Source organism: Lycium barbarum, chromosome 8 (genome assembly GCF_019175385.1).
Source record: "Lycium barbarum isolate Lr01 chromosome 8, ASM1917538v2, whole genome shotgun sequence".
Taxonomy (NCBI): Eukaryota; Viridiplantae; Streptophyta; class Magnoliopsida; order Solanales; family Solanaceae; genus Lycium; species Lycium barbarum.
In genome coordinates this window covers 14,699,907-14,721,658 of record NC_083344.1, presented here as the reverse complement: position 1 = coordinate 14,721,658, position 21,752 = coordinate 14,699,907, and the positions used below count along the sequence as shown (strand labels likewise).

The window sequence follows — 21,752 nt, the reverse complement described above, 5'->3', positions numbered from 1 at the left end:
TACATATGCCAATGTACAACAATAGCATACTCAATGCGATAGAGTGCGCACACCTTACCTCTACTTTTAGATAGTAAAGATTTAGATAGTAAAGATGTTATTATACCAATGTAGAGACATTAGTTTTACATTAGCAAAAAAACTAAAAGGGGAAAAAAGGTAAAAGGTAAAAACACATTAAAGTCAATAAGGGGTGAAGAGCAGGGTGAACATAGGGGTGGATATGGTGCTTCAAAATATTGGTTTCATCAGAACGCAATATTTTTTATGCTAAGTATATATTTATGCGAAAGCTAGTAAGAGAATAATATATATTAGATCTAAAAAATATTAAAAATACCATGAATTGTGCTATGACATCAAAGATCGAACCTATCAAATTAAAATTCTAGATCTACCTCTGTAATTAAGATTAAGATATTCTTTTTAAACAACCGAACAGGATTTTAGGTTTCGGAAATTTGGCTGTAAATCAAAGACAACTTATAGATATTTGACGGACAACTTGTTAAGACCCCAGAAAGGCAAAATGGGGGTTATTGGCATGTGGGAGGAAAGAAAACAAATGATGTCCATCAAATCACCAATAACCCTGTTCAAAAAGCACAACGTCATGCATAATACAAAGTCATACAAATTTGAGGAACTATTTCTTTTTTCAATAACCAAGAAATCTCCCAAGGAAAATAACGCATGATTCGAAACTCAATGACCAGCCCCTCTACTCTTTTCCACTTAAATATCATGCATTTGTCTGCAAGAGGGTTCAATTCCATTGATGCACTTTAACCAACATTGAGCTTAAAGTACTAAGATGTTTAATTAAACAAGTGCAAAACTGAAGCAACAGGAGAAGTGCATACAGCAAAATAAGCTCATCATATCTCTGATAATTAACAATATAAACTATCCTACCCTCACAGGTACAAATGATCAACCTAATATTTGTGTATAAGGTCCTTGTATGGTTCATCATCTTCAGAATAGTGATTGATCTCAGCCTGCAAAACATGAAATCATGCTCAGCATTTCCACAAAAGAATCAAGACTTAACTACATAGAAAGCTCAAAATAGTGACCCTTATGTCAAAAGTTTATTTGTTTCAGTAAGCCAAATGATAATCCAAATACTTAAACATGAAGAAAAAAGAAAAGCTATAGCCTGTTGTCGCTGTTGTTCAAAGAGCCTTTAGTGTAAGAGAACCCAAATTTTATCGAGCATTGGAATGAAATGGGTCGAGGAGGAGGAAACTGGTTAGTGAGCACTCATGCTAACCCAAGCTTAACACTAGCTTGTGTGGGGTCCAGCCCCATAAATTGAGGAAGAAAAATCTTCCCTTTTCATATGTGCAAATCTGCACTTCTTCAAAATGGCAGTAAACGTTGAAGAATTGGCACTGACCAATTAATGCCAAGAGAAAATTGGCACACTCCATCCCTATAAATAGGGAGCCCTTGATCAGTTTACAGACACACCAAAAAAAACACACCAATCTCAAACAAATACATCTAAGTACTTAGAGAGCGGAGTGAGGTATACCATAGACTGTGTAAGAAATAAAGAAAACAGTCTGTGAAGAAAAATAGAGTGTGAAGGATATTGTAGTGAGATGGGAAAAACCAAAAAGAGTGTTATTTCTTTTGAGTGTGTAGTGGTCTTTGGAGTATTTATACTCGTGACTACACAGTGTAAAATTCCTTACTATAGTGATATCAGCTGCTCCTCTTGGCCGTGGTTTTTCCCTTATTCAGAAGGGTTTCCACGTAAAATCCTGGTGTCATTATTGCTTCATTTTATTCTTGTTGATTTAACCATAACTTAGTGTTCCGCGTTTATCGCTAATACCGTGAATATTATTTTTGCAGGTCTATTTTATTCCTAACAAGTGGTATCAGAGCCAAGGTTTTGTCTGAGTATGCTCTGTGGTTGCAGCACAGTCTGAACTTCCACATCAGAAAAAAATTACTTTGGTCTCCTAATAAATAGTATTTGTATTTGTGATAAACGATGGAAGCCAACACTAGTAGAATGGTTACTTTGAGTGGTGTAAATTATGCCATTTGGAAGGGCAAAATGGAAGATTTGCTTTATGTCAAGAATTTTCATCAACCTGTCTTTGCCACTAAAAAGCCTGATAATAGATCAGATGAAGAGTGGAATTTGTTGCATCGGCAGGTTTGCGGCTTTATTAGACAGTGGGTTGACGATAATGTGTTGAACCATATTTCTGGGGAGACACATGCTCGGACCCTATGGTAGCATCTTGAAAGTTTGAATGCTCGGAAAACTGGTAACAACAATATGTTTTTGATAAAGCAAATGCTGGGTTTAAAATACCACGATGGTTCTGTAATGACAGATCATCTGAATATTTTTCAGGGGATCATGAACCAGTTATCCGCTATGGGCATTAACTTTGATGAAGAAATTCAAGGCTTGTTTTTACTTGGTTCCCTACCAGATTCTTAGGAAATTATTAGAACTTCATTATGAAATTCTGCTCCGGATAGTGTGATCTCTATGGATCTTGCTAAGAGCAGTCTTTTAAATGAAGAGATGGGAAGAAAATCTCAAGGTTCCTCCTCATCAGATGTCTTGGTGACTGACACTAGGGGGAGAGGCAAGAATCGTGGTTCTCAAAATAGAGAACATCATAGAAGCAAATCTAGAAGCAGACTTAAAGATATTGAGTGCTATCATTGCAGGAAAAAAGGGCACACAAAGAAGTTCTGCCGAATTTTGAAAAAGGAGAATAGAGATAAGGAGGAAAAGAAAGAAGAGGGCAATCGTGTGGCCACCGTCACTACAGAAGATCTTGTTACTGTCCTTGATGCGGATCTGATAAATATTGCTTGTGATGAGTCAAGCTGGGTTGTGGACAGTGGTGCCGCATCTCATGTGACATCAAGGATGGAATATTTCTCATCCTATACTCCGGGTGACTTTGGAACTTTGAGTATGGGTAATGAGACTGTATCTAGGGTGGCTGGTGTTGGAACGATTTGTCTGGAAACTAGTATTGGAACTAAACTAGTTTTAAACAATGTAAAGCATGCACTCGATGTTCGTTTGCACTTGATCTCTATTGGTGTTTTGGATGATGAGGGATATGTCAGTACCAATGGTGCTGGAAAGTGGAAGCTTACTAAAGGTTCCATGATTGTGGCTCGTGGCGAAAAGCATCGTGGTCTATACTGGACTACGGCCTCTACATGTGTTGATATGGTGAATGCAGTTGAGAGCAATAGCTCTACAACATTATGGCATAAGAGGCTTAGCCACATTAGCGAGAAAGGACTAAATGTTCTGGCCAAAAAGAAATTATTGTCAAATTTCGAAAGTGCTAAATTAGAAAAGTGTGAGCACTGCTTGGCTGGAAAACAAAATAGAGTTTCTTTCAAATCTCATTCTCCTTCAAGAAAGACAAAGTTGTTTGAATTGGTGCATTCAGATTTATGTGGTCCAATGAAAACAAGGACCTTGGGTGGTGCACTTTATTTTATTAATTTTATTGATGATTGCTCAAGGAAACTTTGGGTCTACGTCCTAAAGACCAAGTGTTGGGCGTCTTTAAGCAGTTTCAGGCTTTAGTTGAAAGAGAAACAGGAAAGAAGCTAAAGTGTATTCGTACTGATAACGGTGGTGAATACTGTGGACCGTTTGACGAATACTGCAAGCAACAGGGTATCAGACACCAAAAGACTCCTCCTAAGACTCCTCAGCTTAATGGTTTAGCAGAGAGGATGAACAGGACCTTGATGGAAAGAGTCAGATGTTTGCTTTCTGAAGCAAAGTTGCCGAATTCCTCTTGGGGTGAGGCTTTGTTGACCGCCGCACATGTTATTAGTCTATCCCCTGCGATTGCTTTGCAAAGTGATGTTCCAAACAGAGTTTGGTATGGCAAGGATGTTTCTTATGACCACTTGAAAGTGTTTGGTTGCAAAGCTTTTGAACATGTGCCTAAAGATGAGAGGTCAAAATTAACTGCCAAGACAAGGCAGTGCATCTTCATTGGTTATGGCCTTGATGAGTTTGGTTACAGGCTATATGATCCAATTGAGAAGAAGGTCGTGAGAAGCCGTGATGGTATCTTCGTGGAGGATCAAACCATTGAAGATATTAACAAAGCGGAGAAGATAAAATCTTCAAGTTCTGAAGGTTTAGTTAATCTTGATCAAGTCCCTCATACAAATGTTGATGAAGTTGGTAGGCTCGATGACGATGGTGATGCCCGGAATCATGTTCCAGATCAGCATGTTGATGATGATAACGATGCTGCTATTGATGAGATAGATGCTCCTACTCATGAAGTCGTGGATGAGTCAGATATTGCACTTAGAAGGTCTACTAGACAGCATGTTCCTTCTTCCCGTTATTCACCTAATGAGTATGCATTACTCATTGATGGGGGAGAACCTGAATGTTATGAGGAGGCCATGGAAGATGAGCACAAGGATCAATGGATTGAAGCCATGCAAGATGAGATGAAATCTCTGCATGAGAATCATACTTTTGAGTTGGTGAAATTGCCTAAGGGCATGAGAGCTTTGAAGAACAAATGGGTGTTCAAAGTTAAAGCCGAAGAACTCAGCTTGAAGCCCACATACAAAGCTAGATTAGTTGTTAAGGGATTTGGTCAAAGGAAAGGTATTGACTTTGACGAAATATTTTCTCCTGTCGTGAAAATGTCATCCATTCGGACAGTTCTTGGTTTGACTGCTAGTCTTGATTTGGAGATTGAGCAAATGGATGTGAAGACTGCTTTTCTTCACGGTGACTTAGAAGAGGAGATCTATATGGAACAACCTGAGGGCTTCAAGGCAAAAGGTAAAGAAAATCTTTTATGCAAACTTAAGAAGATTCTATATGGATTGAAGCAAGCTCCCACACAGTGGTACAAGAAGTGTGAATCTGTTATGGGGGAGCAAGGCTATAAGAAGACTTCTTCAGATCACTGTGTGTTTGCACAAAAATTTTCTGATGATGACTTTATCATCCTCCTGCTATATGTGGATGATATGTTGATTGTAGGCAGGAATGCTTCCAAGATTGATGAGTTGAAGAAACAGTTGAGTAAGTCTTTTGCAATGAAAGACTTGGGTCATGCTAAGCAGATTTTGGGCATGAGAATTACTCGTTCAAGAGATGAAAAGAAGCTTTATTTGTCGCAGAAAAAGTACATAGAACGTGCACTGGAGCGCTTCAATATGAAGAGTGCTCAGTGGGTTAGCACACCTCTTCCTGGTCATCTGAAACTGAGCAAAGAGATGTGTCCTACAACAATGGAGGAAAAAGAGAGAATGGCCAAGATTCCTTATTCCTCTGCTGTCGGAAGTTTGATGTATGCAATGGTATGCACTCGACCAGATATTGCTCATGCAGTCGGTATTGTTAGCAGATTTCTCGAAAATCCAGGGAAAGAGCATTGGGAAGATGTGAAGTGGATACTCAGGTATCTAAGAGGAAGCTCAGATGAATGCTTGTGTTTTGGAGGATCAAATCCAATTTTGAAGGGCTATACAGATTCTGATATGGCAGGTGACCTTGATAACAGAAAATCCACTACTGGATATCTGTTTACTTTTTCAGGGGGAGCTATATCATGACAGTCGAAGTTGCAGAAGTGTGTCGCACTGTCTACAACTAAAGCGGAGTATATTGCGGCTACTGAAGCTGGCAAAGAGATGATATGGCTCAAGAGATTCCTTTAAGAACTTGGATTGCAGCAAATGGAGTATGTTGTCTATTGTGACAGTCAGAGTGCAATAGACTTGAGCAAGAACTCCATGTACCATGCGAGAACAAAGCACATCGACGTCGGATATCATTGGATTCGTGATCAGGTAGAGAACGAATTGTTCCAGGTCAAGAAGATTCACACGAGTGAAAATCCTGCAGATATGCTTACCAAGGTGGTACCAAGAGACAAGTTTGAATTGTACAAAGAACTCGTCGGCATACACTCAAACTAGAAGCCCGGTGTACCCTCCTTCAGATGAATGGGACTGGAGGGGGAGATTTGTGGGGTCCAGACCCATAAATTGAGGAAGAAAAATTTTCCCTTTTCATATCTGCAAATCTGCGCTTCTTCAAAATGGCAGTAAACGTTGAAGAATTGGCACTGGCCAATTAATGCCAAGAGAAAATTGGCACACTCCATCCCTATAAATAGGGAGCCCTTGAACAGTTTACAGACACACCAAAAAAAAAAAAAAACACACCAATCTCAAACAAATACATCTGAGTACTTAGAGAGCGGAGTGAGGTATACCATAGACTGTGTAAGAAAACAGTATGTGAAGAAAAATAGGGTGGGAGGGATATTGTAGTGAGGTGGGAAAAATAAAAAAGAGTGTTATTTCTTTTGAGTGTGTAGTGATCTTTGGAGTATTTATACTCGTGACTACACAGTGTAAAATTCCTTACTATAGTGATATCAGCTGCTCCTCTTGGCCGTGGTTTTTCCCTTATTCAGAAGGGATTCCACGTAAAATCTTGGTGTCATTATTGCTTCATTTTATTCTTGTTGATTTAACCATAACTTAGTGTTCCGCGTTTATCGCTAATACCGTGAATATTATTTTTGCGGGTCTATTTTATTCCTAACAGCTTGGGATCGAGGCGTAGTAGCTATTGTCAAAAGTTTGTAGTTACTCATGCAATGACAATTCATAGTAACAATATATGATATTATCCACTTTGCTAGCCATTACTATTCGTAAAACATCAGCGATAAGTTTGCAAAGGAACAAAGTTATGAGCTACTTATATCAGTTCTGTATCAAAACTATGCAAAAAGGAGAATAAGCATTACATAATCTAAAAATCTTGAATATTCAGGCACGATTCAGCTGCATAATCTACTCCCATGCATTTCCTATTCCTGATATAATTCTTTTGAACCGTAGAAAACCCGACTGGTTAACAGGGAATCATATCCTATTGACTGCATATAAGGAAAATAGGGGTGCTAGGATAATTGTGCTAGGATAATTCTAAGGGGTCGTTTGGTTCAAAAACAAATTACGCTGGGATAAGTTATGCTGGGATTAATTACGTTGGAATAAGTTATGCTGGGATTAGTTATTCTGAAGTTATTTTTTATTGACTATTTGGTATGTTGGACTAAAAGTAGTATACATTGGATAATTTCTAAAAAGAAGAGGTTTCTTCCTTATCCCGGGATAACTTATCCGGGATAACTTATTCCACCTTATGGCAGGTATAAGTTATCCCAGCACTATTTTTACTCCTGGGATAACTTATCCCATGATTACTAGCCAAACAAGGGATAAGGAATTGCTAAATTCTTATCCCAGGACAATTTATGTTTATCCTTCGTACCAAACGACCTCTAAGAGTTTAACTTGTATACACTACCGTCAAGAATTTTTCGCACTATCCGCTATAATTGCATGTGACTGTCTGCCAGTGTTGTCAAAGACGCGCTAAAGCCCTGAAGCTAGGCTCAAACCATGTTGAGCGCTGCGCCTCTCTTTATGTGCGCTTCAGTGTCATCATCAAGGCTCTAAGACATACTTTTCCCTGCCAATGAGCCTCTCTTGAAGGGGTGACACTAGATAATTCATATTTCACTTTATCGTAATATTTTTACAATTCCTTTGTCCATATGATTGTTATTCATGCTTATTATTATTAGTCTTGGACTAAACATATATAGATTTGTATTTTGCACCATTGCGCCTTTTTTCATTAAAGCCCACACTTTATTTACACTTTGCGCTTAAAGCCCCAGCTGACCTTAGAGCTTTTTTGCGCTTTTCGCTTTTGATGACACTGCTGTCTCCGAAAGGAGAAATTCGTAACCTAGAAAATAAGACAAGTAACCTACTACAACATGTTAAAACGGACTAATAATTTAAAATTGCTTTTATACTGACACTGCATGGAAGAATTTTACAAAGAACATTAATGAGCCAATTCATTCTTATTTCAGTATACCTGATAAACATTTTCTAGAGTGACCAGTTCTTCAGAAGAAAGAGATATTCTATCAAATACATACACCTTCATATACAATCAGACCTCTCTATAACGACACTCGCATATAACAGCACCTCTCTATAACAACCAAGTATTCTTCGGAACCGATTTTTTATGTTATATTTTACTTCTCTATAACAACATTGCAACAACCAACTTTATAACGGTACGCTCTTTGTAAAATTACCCCCCACATAACAGCTATCTTCTTTTTTTAGTAATATAATAATTAACCATCTTTATACAAATAGAATACCTATGATTACTAATAATAAGTGTAGAGATTTTGATCAAATATTTGATCATCTAATACACTATTTATGACAAAAAATATCATATGAATATATGTATTTTCATCATTAAACGATCTTCCTTCGTTATATAAAGAGTGATTTAGCTTAGAATTTGAAAATTAAAAATGAAAATTAGATTTTATGCATCTTTTTTGCCTATAATAACCAAGTATTATTTAAATGTCAATGCTGTTATAGGTGTATAACAACTATTCTCTATAACAGCTGAAAAATTTCGGACCCGACAATGCTGTTATAGAGAGGTTTGACTGTATACTGAAGAAAGCATAATTTGAAATGTACCTTGCGAATTGCTTTTATGCAAACCACAAGGTTTTCACCCATCATCTTGTCAAACAACATATCTTCCTCTAAAGCGTTTAAAGACTCAGTAAGACAATCTGGTAATCTTCGATAATCCTCCTGATTGACACCAGGAGTCTGTCTATCTGTTTCACAAAAAACGCAAGTAGAATGTCAGAAACATAATATGAATATCTCCCTTATGGACAAACAAATCTCGTTATCAGCTTTTATGTAATTCTCTTTGATAAGTGATAAAGCATTAGCAAGAACATCACTGAGAACCAAAATAGATTTTTCACAAACAGCATGCACTTTTGACTACGTATTATAGAGCTTAACTTCTATATACTATGTAAAAGAATTGTCAGATCGCGTAAAAGATAACAACAAGTAACCGTCTATAACAGGTGTTTAGACTCTGTTTGGAACATTGTTACCCATTGTATTGTATTGTATTGTTACCACAAAAACAATGTTTGTTTTGATTGTTATTTAAAATGTATTGTATCGTATTGTTAAATTCCGTCGTTACGTAACAATGAAAAGCCCCATTTTATGTAACAACCGATTTGGTGTTATCCCATTGTTACCTAATTTCTTTTTCCAATTATGTCCTTACTTAATATTTCATAATCCTATTTTACCCTTTACCTTATATTATTTAACTCCACCCAAAAATCCTATACCCTACGTCTTCTACATAACTCTGTCTCCTTCTAGGTTTGGCTCCCTACTTCTTTTTCTTTTTCTTTTTCTACGTCTTCTAGGTTTTTCTTTTTCTTTTACGTCTTCTTCCTTCTGTTTATCTGCTCCGTCTTCTTCCTTCTTTTATCTCCTTCTACGTCTTTCTTTTTTTTGTCCTGCTCCCTACTTCTTTTTCCTTCTTTTAATTTTATATGTTTGCTTTTTGCTCAGGACTCTTCCATAGTTTCAAAGTTACAGGTAAGCTAATTCCATTCTGCTTGAACTTTGGAAAATGGAATTGGAGGTTCTGTTCGTTCAACAATTATAATGGTGAGTTCGTGTCTTCTTCAATTTTAAGTGTTTGTTAATGGTCTGATATTATGCTATTGCACAATTTACATGCACTTAACTTATAGTTTAGGGTATTTTAGTAAACTTACCAATTAAAATACAGTACGATACATTCAATCCAAACAAAAAATATGTTATTACACAGCAGCAAACGATACAGTCTATCCAAACATTGTATCTACAAAACAGCACAGTACAATACAATACAGTACATTATGAAACAATGGGTAACAACGTTCCAAACAAAGTGTTAGTAACATGAAAATTAAAAAGCATGTTGCCTTGGTTAAAAATGAACAGAAAGTGAAAACTATTTATGCTCCTACTGTCTCTTAGTGTATATAAGTTAAATTCAACATTATATTATAAAGTCAATCAAGGAAGTTTTAATCCATGTTATTCTGAGAGTGCAAGAATACTTGCAGACAAAATAGTATAACCTTCATCCTACTTCTGGTACAAGTTTATTATATCTCCTTTTTCCGGAAATTGCACATGCTTTAGTTTCTTGTTTCTATTTCCATTTTTATTTGTTCTGCCTAAGAGTAAGTGAATATAAGGCCAACTCTCAAATATATTGATGAAGCAGAGTGATGTGTGGTTAGGCACATATCATGGGTTCGAATCCTGCCGTAGGCAAAAGCATGATATTTTAGTGGAGAAGGGTAAAGAGGTGGGCCCATCATCCACTGAATTTCGAGTCTTGGGATTAATATTGATTTTGGTGATATCAAAAGGAGAAGATAACCTTGTCCTAGTCCTACACTAGTGATAAAAGTAGCAGATACCAACACAAATGATATGCATTCCATCCTTAACCATAAAATTCAGGGTGAAAAAGACTTAGGGTGTGTTCGGTATGAAGGAAAATGTTTTCTTGGAAAATACTTTCCATGAAAATAAGTGGGTTTCTTACTTATTTTCTTGTGTTCGGTACATAGATAAAAAAATATTATCCTAAAAGCATTTGTATATAATCTAGACAAATATTATGGGAGGTGAGGTCGGTTGTGGGGTGGTGGGAATGGGGGATACGGGGGGTGGGGGTGAAGATGAGGTGTATTGGAGGTTGGGGAGGACACAATATGTGAAATGCCACTTGTGGAACTTGTATTTCCTACTTCCACTTAGAGAAGTCATTTTCTTCATTTTCAAGTAACTTGTTTTCCTAATGTTTTCCAAAAACTTTGACCAACCAAACATGGGAAAGTTGGAAAACATTACCGAACACACCCTTAAAGGCAATTTATCAGGGAAGGTACAGAAGAGGGAAAAGTGCTAAATAATTTTCTAACTTACCTACTGGTGCAGGAAGGCTCAAATCTTTCCGCAAGCCATCAATTCCAGCAGTAAGTATAGAAGCAAGTCCCAAGTATGGGTTCGTACATGCATCAAATGCAGGACATACGAAATGGCTTACAACATCAGCTCCAGGGAGTCTACAAGTACTAATTTTTGCATAATTGTTTTCTTTCTGCCAGCTGACGACTCGTCCATTCCAATCAGTAGAAAATAGGCGCTCATAACTGCAAAATAAATTTACAATGGCAACTAAAATAAGGCACACTTGAAAAACAATGATCAGGTCAGGTAGGTCAGGGTTGATGGGAAGTGCAATTTTGCACTAACATACTCAAATGATATATAGTTTTTTAGAAGAGGAGACCGAACCTAAAGAGAACGATTTTCATCTCTCATGCAATAGGACATAATGCAGAAACTTTAAGACAAATATGTTGTGTAATTCTTCAAAAGACCAGACAGGTTTGAGCAAAACAAGAGACTTCAAGGTCAAACAACAACGAGAAGAGGAAATATGAGAAATAAAGGCAAAAGATATCAGGTGTTTTGACAGATTTCAAAAGAGGAACTTTCTTCACTTGATTTAGTTATTAATAAGTCCACTTAGGTCAAAATAAACTTATTTACTACAAACTAAAGAGTGCAATAGTTTCCATTTTCCTTAGCGCTTAGATATAGTGTCTTCCTTTCATTCAACACTTGGCAATTCAGTATGTTAATTGGAAACCTCTTGCATAACGCTTTCATAAAAATGTAAAATGGAACTAGATCTTTCCTGCTATCATCTAGTTTAAGCTCTAAGCATTTTACCTACTTTGAAAAACAGAACACATTGTAAAATGACTTTAGAAAACATCTTACTACATAAAACATGTAGTTATAATATTTAAAAATATTATGAAAAAATAATTTTCCTATTGTTTTTGTGATTTTAGGTAAAAATTACATTTATTTGGAACCAAACATGATAACACGAGAAATATAAAAGCTAAGTGGTCATTCTTAGAATATAATAGTTGAATGACACATTTTTACATCTTTGTAAATGAGAAAAATACTCCCTCAAATATAACTTCATGAAATATATTTCACTTGGTCTTTCATCCGATGGTTAAGTATTCATTGATGGGACCTTAATTTAGAGAGAGTTGTATCTATCCATTTTTTTTTTTTAGAAAAATATGAACAAAAAGAACAGGAAAAATCATTCATGTATTAAACATTGAGTCATTTCAATTATTGAGTTAATATAACTGAGAACCATTAACAAAAACAAAACCCTTATAGCAGAAAGAACGAAAAAACCTGTTAAACTTAATATCATTTGAGGTCGGAAAATTACAAGTTCTCCATTATGCTAACAATAGTTTAAAAGGGAAAATGGAAGCTCTATATCTTCCAGTAGCTATAAGTTTCCTCCTTTTTTTTGTTTCCAATTAGAGCCACCAGTGCTAGTTTGAGCATTCGAGGGAAATCATAAACCAATCACCAATACATACATACATACATATATATATATATATATATATATATATATATATATATATATATATGTATATATATGCTAACAATAGTTTAAAAGGGAAAAAGGAAGCTCTATATCTTCCAGTAGCTATAAGTTTCCTCCTTTTTTTTTTTTTGTTTCCAAGTAGAGCCACCAGTGCTAGTTTGGGCATTCGAGGGAAATCATAAACCAATCACCAATACATACATACATATATATATATCATACATACATACATACATATATATATATATATATATCTATACATACATACATACATACATACATATATATATATATATACATACATACATACATACATATACATACATACATACATATATATATATACATACATACAACAACAACAACAACAACCCAGTGAAATCCCACAACGTGGGGTCTGGGGAGGGTAGAGTGTACGCAGACCTTACTCCTACCAAGGTAGGACGACTGTTTTCGAAAGACCCTCGGCTCTATACATACATACATACATATATATATATATATATACTAACAATAGTTTAAAAGGGAAAAAGGAAGCTCTATATCTTCCAGTAGCTATAAGTTTCCTCCTTTTTTTTGTTTCCAATTAGAGCCACCAATGCTAGTTTGGGCATTCGAGGGAAATCATAAACCAATCACCAATACATACATACATACGTATACATACATACATATATACATACATACATACATATATATATATATATATATATATATATATATATATATATATATATATATATATATATATATATATATACACATACATACATACACACACACACACACACACACACACACACACACACATATATATATATATATATACATACATACATACATATAGAGGAAGTAGGACATTAATAATTAAGGTTTAACACGACTAAATTATACTGATAATGAAAAAGTATTATTTACATGTCAGTTCATACAAGTTAAATCTTAATGAGTATAGAAAACCTCTAACCTTGTAGGATGTGGTGCAGTAAATGCAAGTACGGCAGGAAGATGATCTAACACCCCACTCATGAATGCTTCCCCAATCTTGGACATACCATATTCACTTGATCCATCAGATGCCTTAAAAACATTTATTCCATTCTTGGACAAACTAATATGCACATTTGATCCACAGCCATATTCATCTAATGAATACCTATACAAAAGGGGACATAATGTTAGCAAACTCAAAAGAAATGGGCTCATGAAGTAGAATTTTTTTAAACATAGTCCTTCAAGAAATCTCCCAAGAATTTATCTTCAGAGAAGTAAATTCAGAAAAATATTGCAGAAAGGAACATCACTGCTCTTTTAGCTAAACTATCTCCCCCCGAGTTTCACTGAATATGGCAGTATATGACTGGAAATGGAGTTAAAGAAAGACTTTTAGATGTCTTAGAACTTGTGGTCTTAAACAGGCCATGACATTTCTATGAGTTTAAGAGCATGTCATTAAGTGTAAAATGAAAAGTTTAAAGTTGAAGAATTTTCAAATGTAGAAAGCTACCGTTCTTCTTGGAACATACTAAAATGAAAAGTGTGAACATATAAAATGGAACAGAGGGAGTATATCAATAAGGTCCATGGCCTAGGTTGGTGACCTCCATTGCACTTTGGAGGGGTGCCCGCCTAAGGTCGGCCCAAGTGGTCGAGCCTACGTCATAATTTGTGGCAGCAGGGGCCTGCGTTCGCGCGGCCCCTACCCAATTCAAGCCCCCCCCAAAAAAAAGCACATGATCTTTTTTTTGAACTTGGTAACTGAACATGCTCTTTTTTTCCTGATGTACATATAACTCTCACCACCAATTTCTCTCATTATCAAGTTAAACGGGTTGTGAAGGGAGGAAGAACGACGGAGATGGTAGAATTTAATTGGAATTAATTAGGGTGTGTATAAAAGGCATATAATAGGATGGAAAATTACCATGGATGATTGAAAAATTGACTCGACTATCTAGGTGCGACTAAAAGTTGAACCGCTGGAAACTCTTTTACAAGTAACAATTGTTTCCATAATAGAGTTTCTTATGAGTTACCACAAATCATGGGTGAATAGGTTTCGAAAGGCAAATTAGAAAACATCACCAAAAAACGTGATTATACTAATCCAACAAGCATCAACCAATTGGCTATGGTAAGTGCAATAAAGACTTTCTTATCTTTCTTCTTTAAATTATGAGTAGACATTTGGAGAGAATGGACCGGACAAAATGGTGGATGACGTAAAGGAAGAGAAGCCACACCTAATGAACTATATTACACTGGCTCGCCACATCTTGGTCTTGTCAATACAGTAAAGATTGACCAACCATACTCTGAGCTTTAACCATGTCAATATGCAGATGTTAAGGAAGAAAGTAAGAAATAGTGAAACTGTATGACAAGCAAATTATGCTTTTCAGTCATGATTATAAGTTGAAAGTTCATACATGATACTTTGCAATAAACGGGCAAAAAAAAAAAAAAAAAAAAAAAACAGAACTAGGAAAACATGGTTTGGTAGCACTTCAAAAGAAGAAAAAGCATAACTGCACTAACTAGCACGTAGAAAAAAAATGCACCTAAAATACTGTGGAAAAATATGATACTTACTTTGGCAAAAAAGTTGGATGATATCCATATTTCCTTCCTACTGTTTTGATGACTTCACGTGTATAAATTAATCTATCAGCTGCTCCAAAACAATCTGTGTATTCCAGTCCAATCTCAAATTGACCTTTCCCAGCTTCTTTATGTAGCTGCATATTTGAAAGAGACAGCATCAAGGGGAGTAATCTAATCTTCATTGAATTGAAAAATACTACTTCCTCTGTTCCATGGCACTCTTCCTTTTTTACTCTGTTCCAAGAAGAATGACAATTTTTCTATATTTAGAAACTCTTTAATGCTAAACTTTTCAGTTTATCCGTGATGACACGCTCTTATAGCCATAGAAATATCATGCCATGTTTAAGACCACAATTTCTATGTGCATTTTCTAATATGCACCAAAAGTTCGTGTTTCTTTGAAAGATTACGTGTCCAATCAAATACCACCATATAAAATGAAAAGGATGGAGTATACGATAAAATATGTTGGATCTATCTTACTTATTTTAGGTAAAAAGAAGATATTATTGCAGGATAGTTAAATGCCATGTTACCATTATATGTGTAAAAGTATGAAAAAAAACATGTCAGAGGTTCTTTCCTTTTATACTTCTTTTTTGTCTTTTTCAATTTCCCCTGAGATTGGGATTTAAGCCAGAGGTGCTTGATGTTGTTCATGAAGCAATTATCCATGTAAATCATGTCATCGAATAAACATGTTATCTTTTTCTTAAAGACTACTTTATCTCTGAATGCAAAACAGAGAGATCCTGATACTTCACTTTCTGTTTCTTCAATCGCACAATGATCCGACTAGAAATAGTTCTTCAGTATATGAAGGATAAGGACAAAGAGATTGACTTTTGAAAGTTAAAATCTGTTTTAAAGGTAATCGAGGGAAACAACTCCAATGACACTATGACAATGCACTAAAAAAGTAAGATAAGCATATCCTCGTAATTAACTAATGTAAAATAAACATATCAAGAAACAATATAATAAGTAACTATCACCGTGTGGAGTAGTGGTGCTAGATTACATATTTCTGATGCTATTTAATTCATAAACAGTATGAGGAAAAAAAATATTGTGCCTAATTCACCTCAAAAGTTAGCTTATGAGATGACAAACGACCCAAGAACATATAACGAGGCAAGAACCCATTCCCTCAATCAATATGGGACACTCTAACACCCCGCATGACTGGATTTGACATCTGAAGTCTGGACAACATAACATGGGGCTCAATATTGGGTAAACCAAGAGTAGCTAGGGATGGGTCTAACTTTGATACAATGTGAAGGAAAAGGACCTTGAGTCTAACTCAACCTCAAAAGCTAATTCACGAGATGAGGATTGCAAAGACCATATAAGGAGATAACAACCCAATCCCTCATTGGAACCATATAAGGAGACAACAAAAATAAACTCAATTAGCTAAGGGATTAGGAACAGAAAACACCTTTTTTTTTTTTTTTAACTTATTATGGGAACAGAAAGCATAGAAGTAACTTTTTACTTATTATTTTTAGCATTACATCATCATAAGTGTCATGCAAAGAAAAAATTACTTTAAGAAAGAATAGTCATTAAAACACTAGTACACCATGTTGCCTGCAATCCTTGAGTTGAGCTCTACTCTTAGATATGATGTCAAATATTCATGGACTACAACTGGTTCCTGCTTTCTACCTATAGTTAGCATGTATTATTCCTTTTCAGTGAGAGGAGTAGTAGGAGCTAACTTTAGGGGCCGAATCGAAGCGACGAAATTGGTTAAAGTAGTTCTAATTATCTGTTGAAGAGAGAATGGAAGAGACTCTCAATGTGAAAAGAACAAAATACATTGAGTCGAAGCTCCAATTCAAGCGGAATAAATGGATATACATGCTAAAATCTCCTAATTAGCTACAGTACCATTTGCAACAATATGAGAAACATCAAATTTGCAAGCAAACATTCAAGCAAATAAGGACTTACATAATCTACTGTAATATTCAAGGACTGAAGATAATTGAGCATCTCCTCAAGCATTGGGGATGCAATATCAAATGCTGATGTATGGCACTTCCTGTACTTGTCCGATGATTCAAACTCTTCTTTGCCGTCCCTGTGATTTTTAGTTATACATACTTAGTGTAACATGTTATAGAAGAGAGCTCCAAAAGCATATATGATGGATAACTAGAACAAAAATATTATGGGAAGACGTTCTCTCACATACTTTATTACACTCTCCAGAAAGTAAAATTCAACTTCAAAGCCTGCTGTCATAACCTAAAAATGTAGATACACATTAGATCAATAAAAATTCAACTCTTTGCCACACAAGATATTAAACATACCAAGCCGAATTCATCTTTTAAAATTTTAATGATTCTGCGTAAAGCTTCTCTTGGACAATATTCCCATGCTTCACCAGATTTAGTACACATGTCAGCCAAAACCATTTCTTGTTGTTTAGCCCTGGACAAAAAGGTGCACATTAAATCATGATTGCAAATGTTTCTTCCGTGGAAACAATATGATTAGACCAAGTTACTGAAAAAGTTGTAACTCCGTCGAATGGTTGCCATGCAAAGGTCCATGTATCCTTCTTAAGAGTTGAGACATGCAGAGGCGGATGCAATACGGGTTCAATTGAATACGGAGCATATATATATATATGTGTGTGTGTGTGTGTGTGTGTGTGTGTGTGTCAAATCACTAAATTTCAACAAATATTAAACTTCTGAACCCACAATTTCAAAATTACAAATTGAACAACTGAAATAAAATCCTACTTCCGTCTCTGGGGACAATCAGAAACACAAAAGCATTAGACATCAAATTGTGCACAATCTTAGACAAATTACCTAGACAGTATTAGTTTTATGTTCCATCAGTTCTCTACATGTTCTCAAAGTATCTCACATGATATCAGAAGACTGATCTATAGCAGATATCCTCTCCTCCGTGATTTGCAGGTGCACCTAACGAAGTTCTTCCTTTTAGGTCTGGTTAACTAGACATTGGACAAAATTCAAAAAGCTTTGCATTGTTTCTATAAACAAAGTTGAAAAACTCCATATTCACAAACATCGAATGAATAAGAGTGATCTTTCCTAATCTTATAATACATGGCTTGTCAGGAAAAATCAATATAGACAACCTACAGTCTAGAAGCTAAAATTAAAACAAAAATTCAGGAGGATGAAGATAATCGACAGGTGTCCGAGCAGTACCATGGAATTCTGCATTTGGTTGATAAATCAGGAACAATTGTTATCAAACCCGAACAGGTGAGATTAGTGTCCTCTACTGGTGAATCAGATACTGAACTTATCCCCATACATGCACGAGGTAAGCCTATACCATGCTTTTTCACAAAGCTATAGAAACGCTGTCGTGGGACGCCCTGCAAGTGATGCAGAAGAAATAATCAAGCTCAATACATTTTTTTTCGCCAGAGCAAGGAAGCACCAAGCATTAGCCCACATCAAGTAGTGAAGGTGATCAAAATGACGGAAAATTATACTGATGAACAATCTTGTTGTAATTAGACTGAAAAATACATCAGATACAATTGAAGATGTTTGGTATTGGAAACAATGTCCAATAGGATTTTCAACATTGAAATTATCATAGCCAACCGTATATTCAGAATAACAACCAAGTCCTTAATGCATAGGTAAAGCACCACAAGAAAAAAAATGCACCAACATTAATCCATTGGAATATTCTTTGCATGACTTTTAAAACAATAATTCAAAATTAACAATGAGAAGTAGGTATGAATAAGGGCTGATCCTATTCATGGAGATTCCGCAACTATCCCAAAAACGTTAAGTTCAACACAATTGGGATTTTTTTTTGGGAAATTGGTACCTACAGAGCATTTTAATCGCTGGACTCATTAATTGCTTTGATCTACATCCTTTTGTTAATGAAAGCAGAATAACACTAGCAAGCTTATTGAAATCACAATAACAATGTTTCACAAAATCAAGTTCTCAAATTAGATATTTGTCTACAGATTTTTATGGTGAAGCAAGCTTTCACCTGTTTCTTCATGCTTCATTCAAGGTTCGCTAACCAGTATGTCTGAGAGCTTTGATCCAATAAAGAACAAGGAGGCTGATCAGATTGATCTCAATTCCAGTAGATATTAACCTTCACAATGATCTTAGCAAAAATCTAGCCTTTCCCATCTTTGAATCGAAAAATGAACTATAAACCAATGAAACAACGGCCGATAGGACTCCCTCATTTTTTCTCGTGATGAAGGAAAATCTATACAAAGACTGACTATCAAAGCCATATGAGGCTTGATAGGTTGGTGGAATAATTGTAGTCCAAGTCCAATCATTTGTGTTAAGGCTAAAAGTATGATCACTACTTGGTTTGAAGGGCCTAATCTCCATATATGCTCTGGATTGAACAGGAAGAGGCACAGTATGCTGCTTGTCCAAAGACAGGCTAGCAATAGTGAAAAGTTCAGTAGGTAAATAACGACCTTTTCTCCTTGTATCCAAAAGTGCTCTTGAAAAAACACTTTCTAGTTTATTATTCAGATTACACAAATTTTGAATTTAATAGAATTGTTTAACCCTGTCTTATAATCAGGTGACATATATTTATCTGTTATAAGACGGTGATCGCATTCTTTACCACTAAATTCCTGACATTCTGCTTAAGCCCAATAAATTATCCCATGGTCAAGCTTGTCAACACAAATAACAATAACATGCTGCTAAACCAGCTGCTTTAAAAGAGATATCTAGGTTAATGTATACTAAAAGAAATTGAGCAATTCATCATATGAGGTCCAAACTCCTTTCCTTTCTCAATATGGAATACACATAGCAGGAAGGCCAAGTTTCGTACCCTATAAATCGCAGAAATGTGCTCCACTATCCAACTGCCTATCATCTTTGTGACCAGTCTTAACCTCACCGATTAGATAATATTGGGTAGGTGTCCCTCCAATCTCATTTCTCAAAACATGGGGACACGGGACATTTGACGTGATTATGTTGCACGGATATTGTACCCTCAAGCACGCACCATTTAGTTTAGGCTAATAACACATTAAAGTTGCCTTTTGGTGTTGATAGAAACTTAAAACACTTCAGTGTATACTATTGGAACTTTGTGCTTTCTCAAAGAGGACCAAAGATTTGGGCTGTCGCGGGCATTGTAAAGCATATCGTTAAATAATTCGTTATCATAAGGCAAAAGCAGTAATTTAAAAGCAAAGGTAAAGCTTACACGGCATCTATGTTGGCCAGAAGCATCTATCCATATAATGCGAACAAGGGTAATATCCTTTGATGAACCATTTAACTCTTCATTCTGGAAGTAAGATGATATATAAGGTTCTACATCAGAATCTGTTGAAGAATCCTTTAATGAGATATGTAAATCTTCCTTCATGAAGGGAGACGGTATATGAGGTTCTATATCACAATCTTTTGGAGGAACATCAAGTTTGTGTAATTTGTACAACTTCTTTGCATTTTCTGCAAAAATATCTTTAACGGCTGCAGTAGCTTTTGTAATTGAAAGATCACTCTCAACCATCGCATCGCGTAGAACAGAGAATACCACTTCACGTGCTCTCTTTGCACCTGCATCAGTGCCATGTTTAGATTAATTTTTTGAAAGGTACTAGAACCAAGTTTAGAAAATACTAATAACAAGTTGGGAAGAAAATACAGAAGGAATAACTCATTTAGCTGGATATTATTATTTGGAAAATTTCCTTACAGCATCTGAATGATAATTTACTTGATCAAAGTGTCAACAATACAACATGCCTCAAGGAATATTTGCAGCCCATTTTCAGACCAGCAAGTAAGATTAGCCATTCCTATTAATTACTCAAAAAAGAAGTTTAATAAACTAAGAATACAAATTCAATTTTCCAATGCGTAAAACAATCCAGTTAGGTAGCATGGAATGAACTGGACAGAACACTGCTCATAAAATGGTTCATGGCAAGACAGGAGCAGAATATGAATGCATTTACAGTAGAGTTGTTGTATGTTGTTCATGTCTCTATACACGTGCAACATAATTTAAGGAGCATATTTGTGTCTAATTCTGAGGTATAGTCTGCAAACACATATATAAACTTTTCTAACATTATCTATCACCAATTGTTTATATACATCAGTTTGAGATAATGTAACAACCCAGAACATTAGTTCTATTGTCCGCTTTGAGCCTAGGGCCTAGGCCCGCACAACTTTCAAACGCGTCACTGGGGTCTAAAACTTGTTTTCTTATATACCCAACATATCTCCCGTATTTTGTTGATGTGGGATTTTCCTAGGGTGTTACATACACCCCCCACCCCTCATTAGGGATTCAACGTCCTTGCTGGGGATTGCCCCATTATCACCACAAAGATGTAGAATTCGCCTAAATGCAGTTGAACGTTGAGGTCTGCCATGAGTGGCTCTACTACCATTTGTAACAGCGAAGCCCTGTCCGCTTTGGGCCTAGGCCCGCACAACTTTAAAACGCGTCACTAGGGTCTAAGACTTGTTTCCTTATATACCAGCATCTCTCCCGTATTTTGCCAATGTGGGATTTCCCTAGGATGCCACAGATAGATGGTGTTTGGTATCCTCTTTCTTCCTTTCACTTCCTATTTTATTTTGTTTGGTAATCTGAGTATGCAACCAAAATTTAAAATATGCTAAAATGCATTACACATTCAGGATAA

The 21,752-nt window shown here is 35.8% G+C and overlaps 1 protein-coding gene and 1 non-coding gene across 5 annotated transcripts in view; one reads left to right on the top strand and one right to left on the bottom strand.

Moving 5' to 3' along the window:
- Nucleotides 1-498: 498 nt before the first annotated feature.
- Nucleotides 499-21,752, bottom strand: part of LOC132605967 (protein fluG-like) — a 28,172-nt gene continuing 6,918 nt past the window's right edge. For 3 of the 4 annotated variants that reach the window (XM_060319259.1, XM_060319258.1, XM_060319257.1), the window contains 10 exons: nt 20,291-20,649; nt 18,265-18,437; nt 17,386-17,506; nt 17,265-17,317; nt 17,021-17,150; nt 15,044-15,189; nt 13,419-13,607; nt 10,939-11,165; nt 8,602-8,747; nt 532-1,001 (listed from right to left, as the gene is read on the bottom strand). In XM_060319259.1, the coding sequence (XP_060175242.1) occupies nt 939-1,001; nt 8,602-8,747; nt 10,939-11,165; nt 13,419-13,607; nt 15,044-15,189; nt 17,021-17,150; nt 17,265-17,317; nt 17,386-17,506; nt 18,265-18,437; nt 20,291-20,649 (1,607 nt within the window). In that variant the 3' untranslated portion in view covers nt 532-938. Of the gene's footprint in view, nt 1,002-8,601; nt 8,748-10,938; nt 11,166-13,418; nt 13,608-15,043; nt 15,190-17,020; nt 17,151-17,264; nt 17,318-17,385; nt 17,507-18,264; nt 18,438-20,290; nt 20,650-21,752 lie in introns of all 4 variants that reach the window. The other variant, XM_060319256.1, reaches the window with a different exon arrangement.
- LOC132608588 (U1 spliceosomal RNA) lies at nt 13,997-14,154 on the top strand. The gene has a single exon (XR_009570470.1). It is a non-coding gene; the product is annotated as a U1 spliceosomal RNA (small nuclear RNA).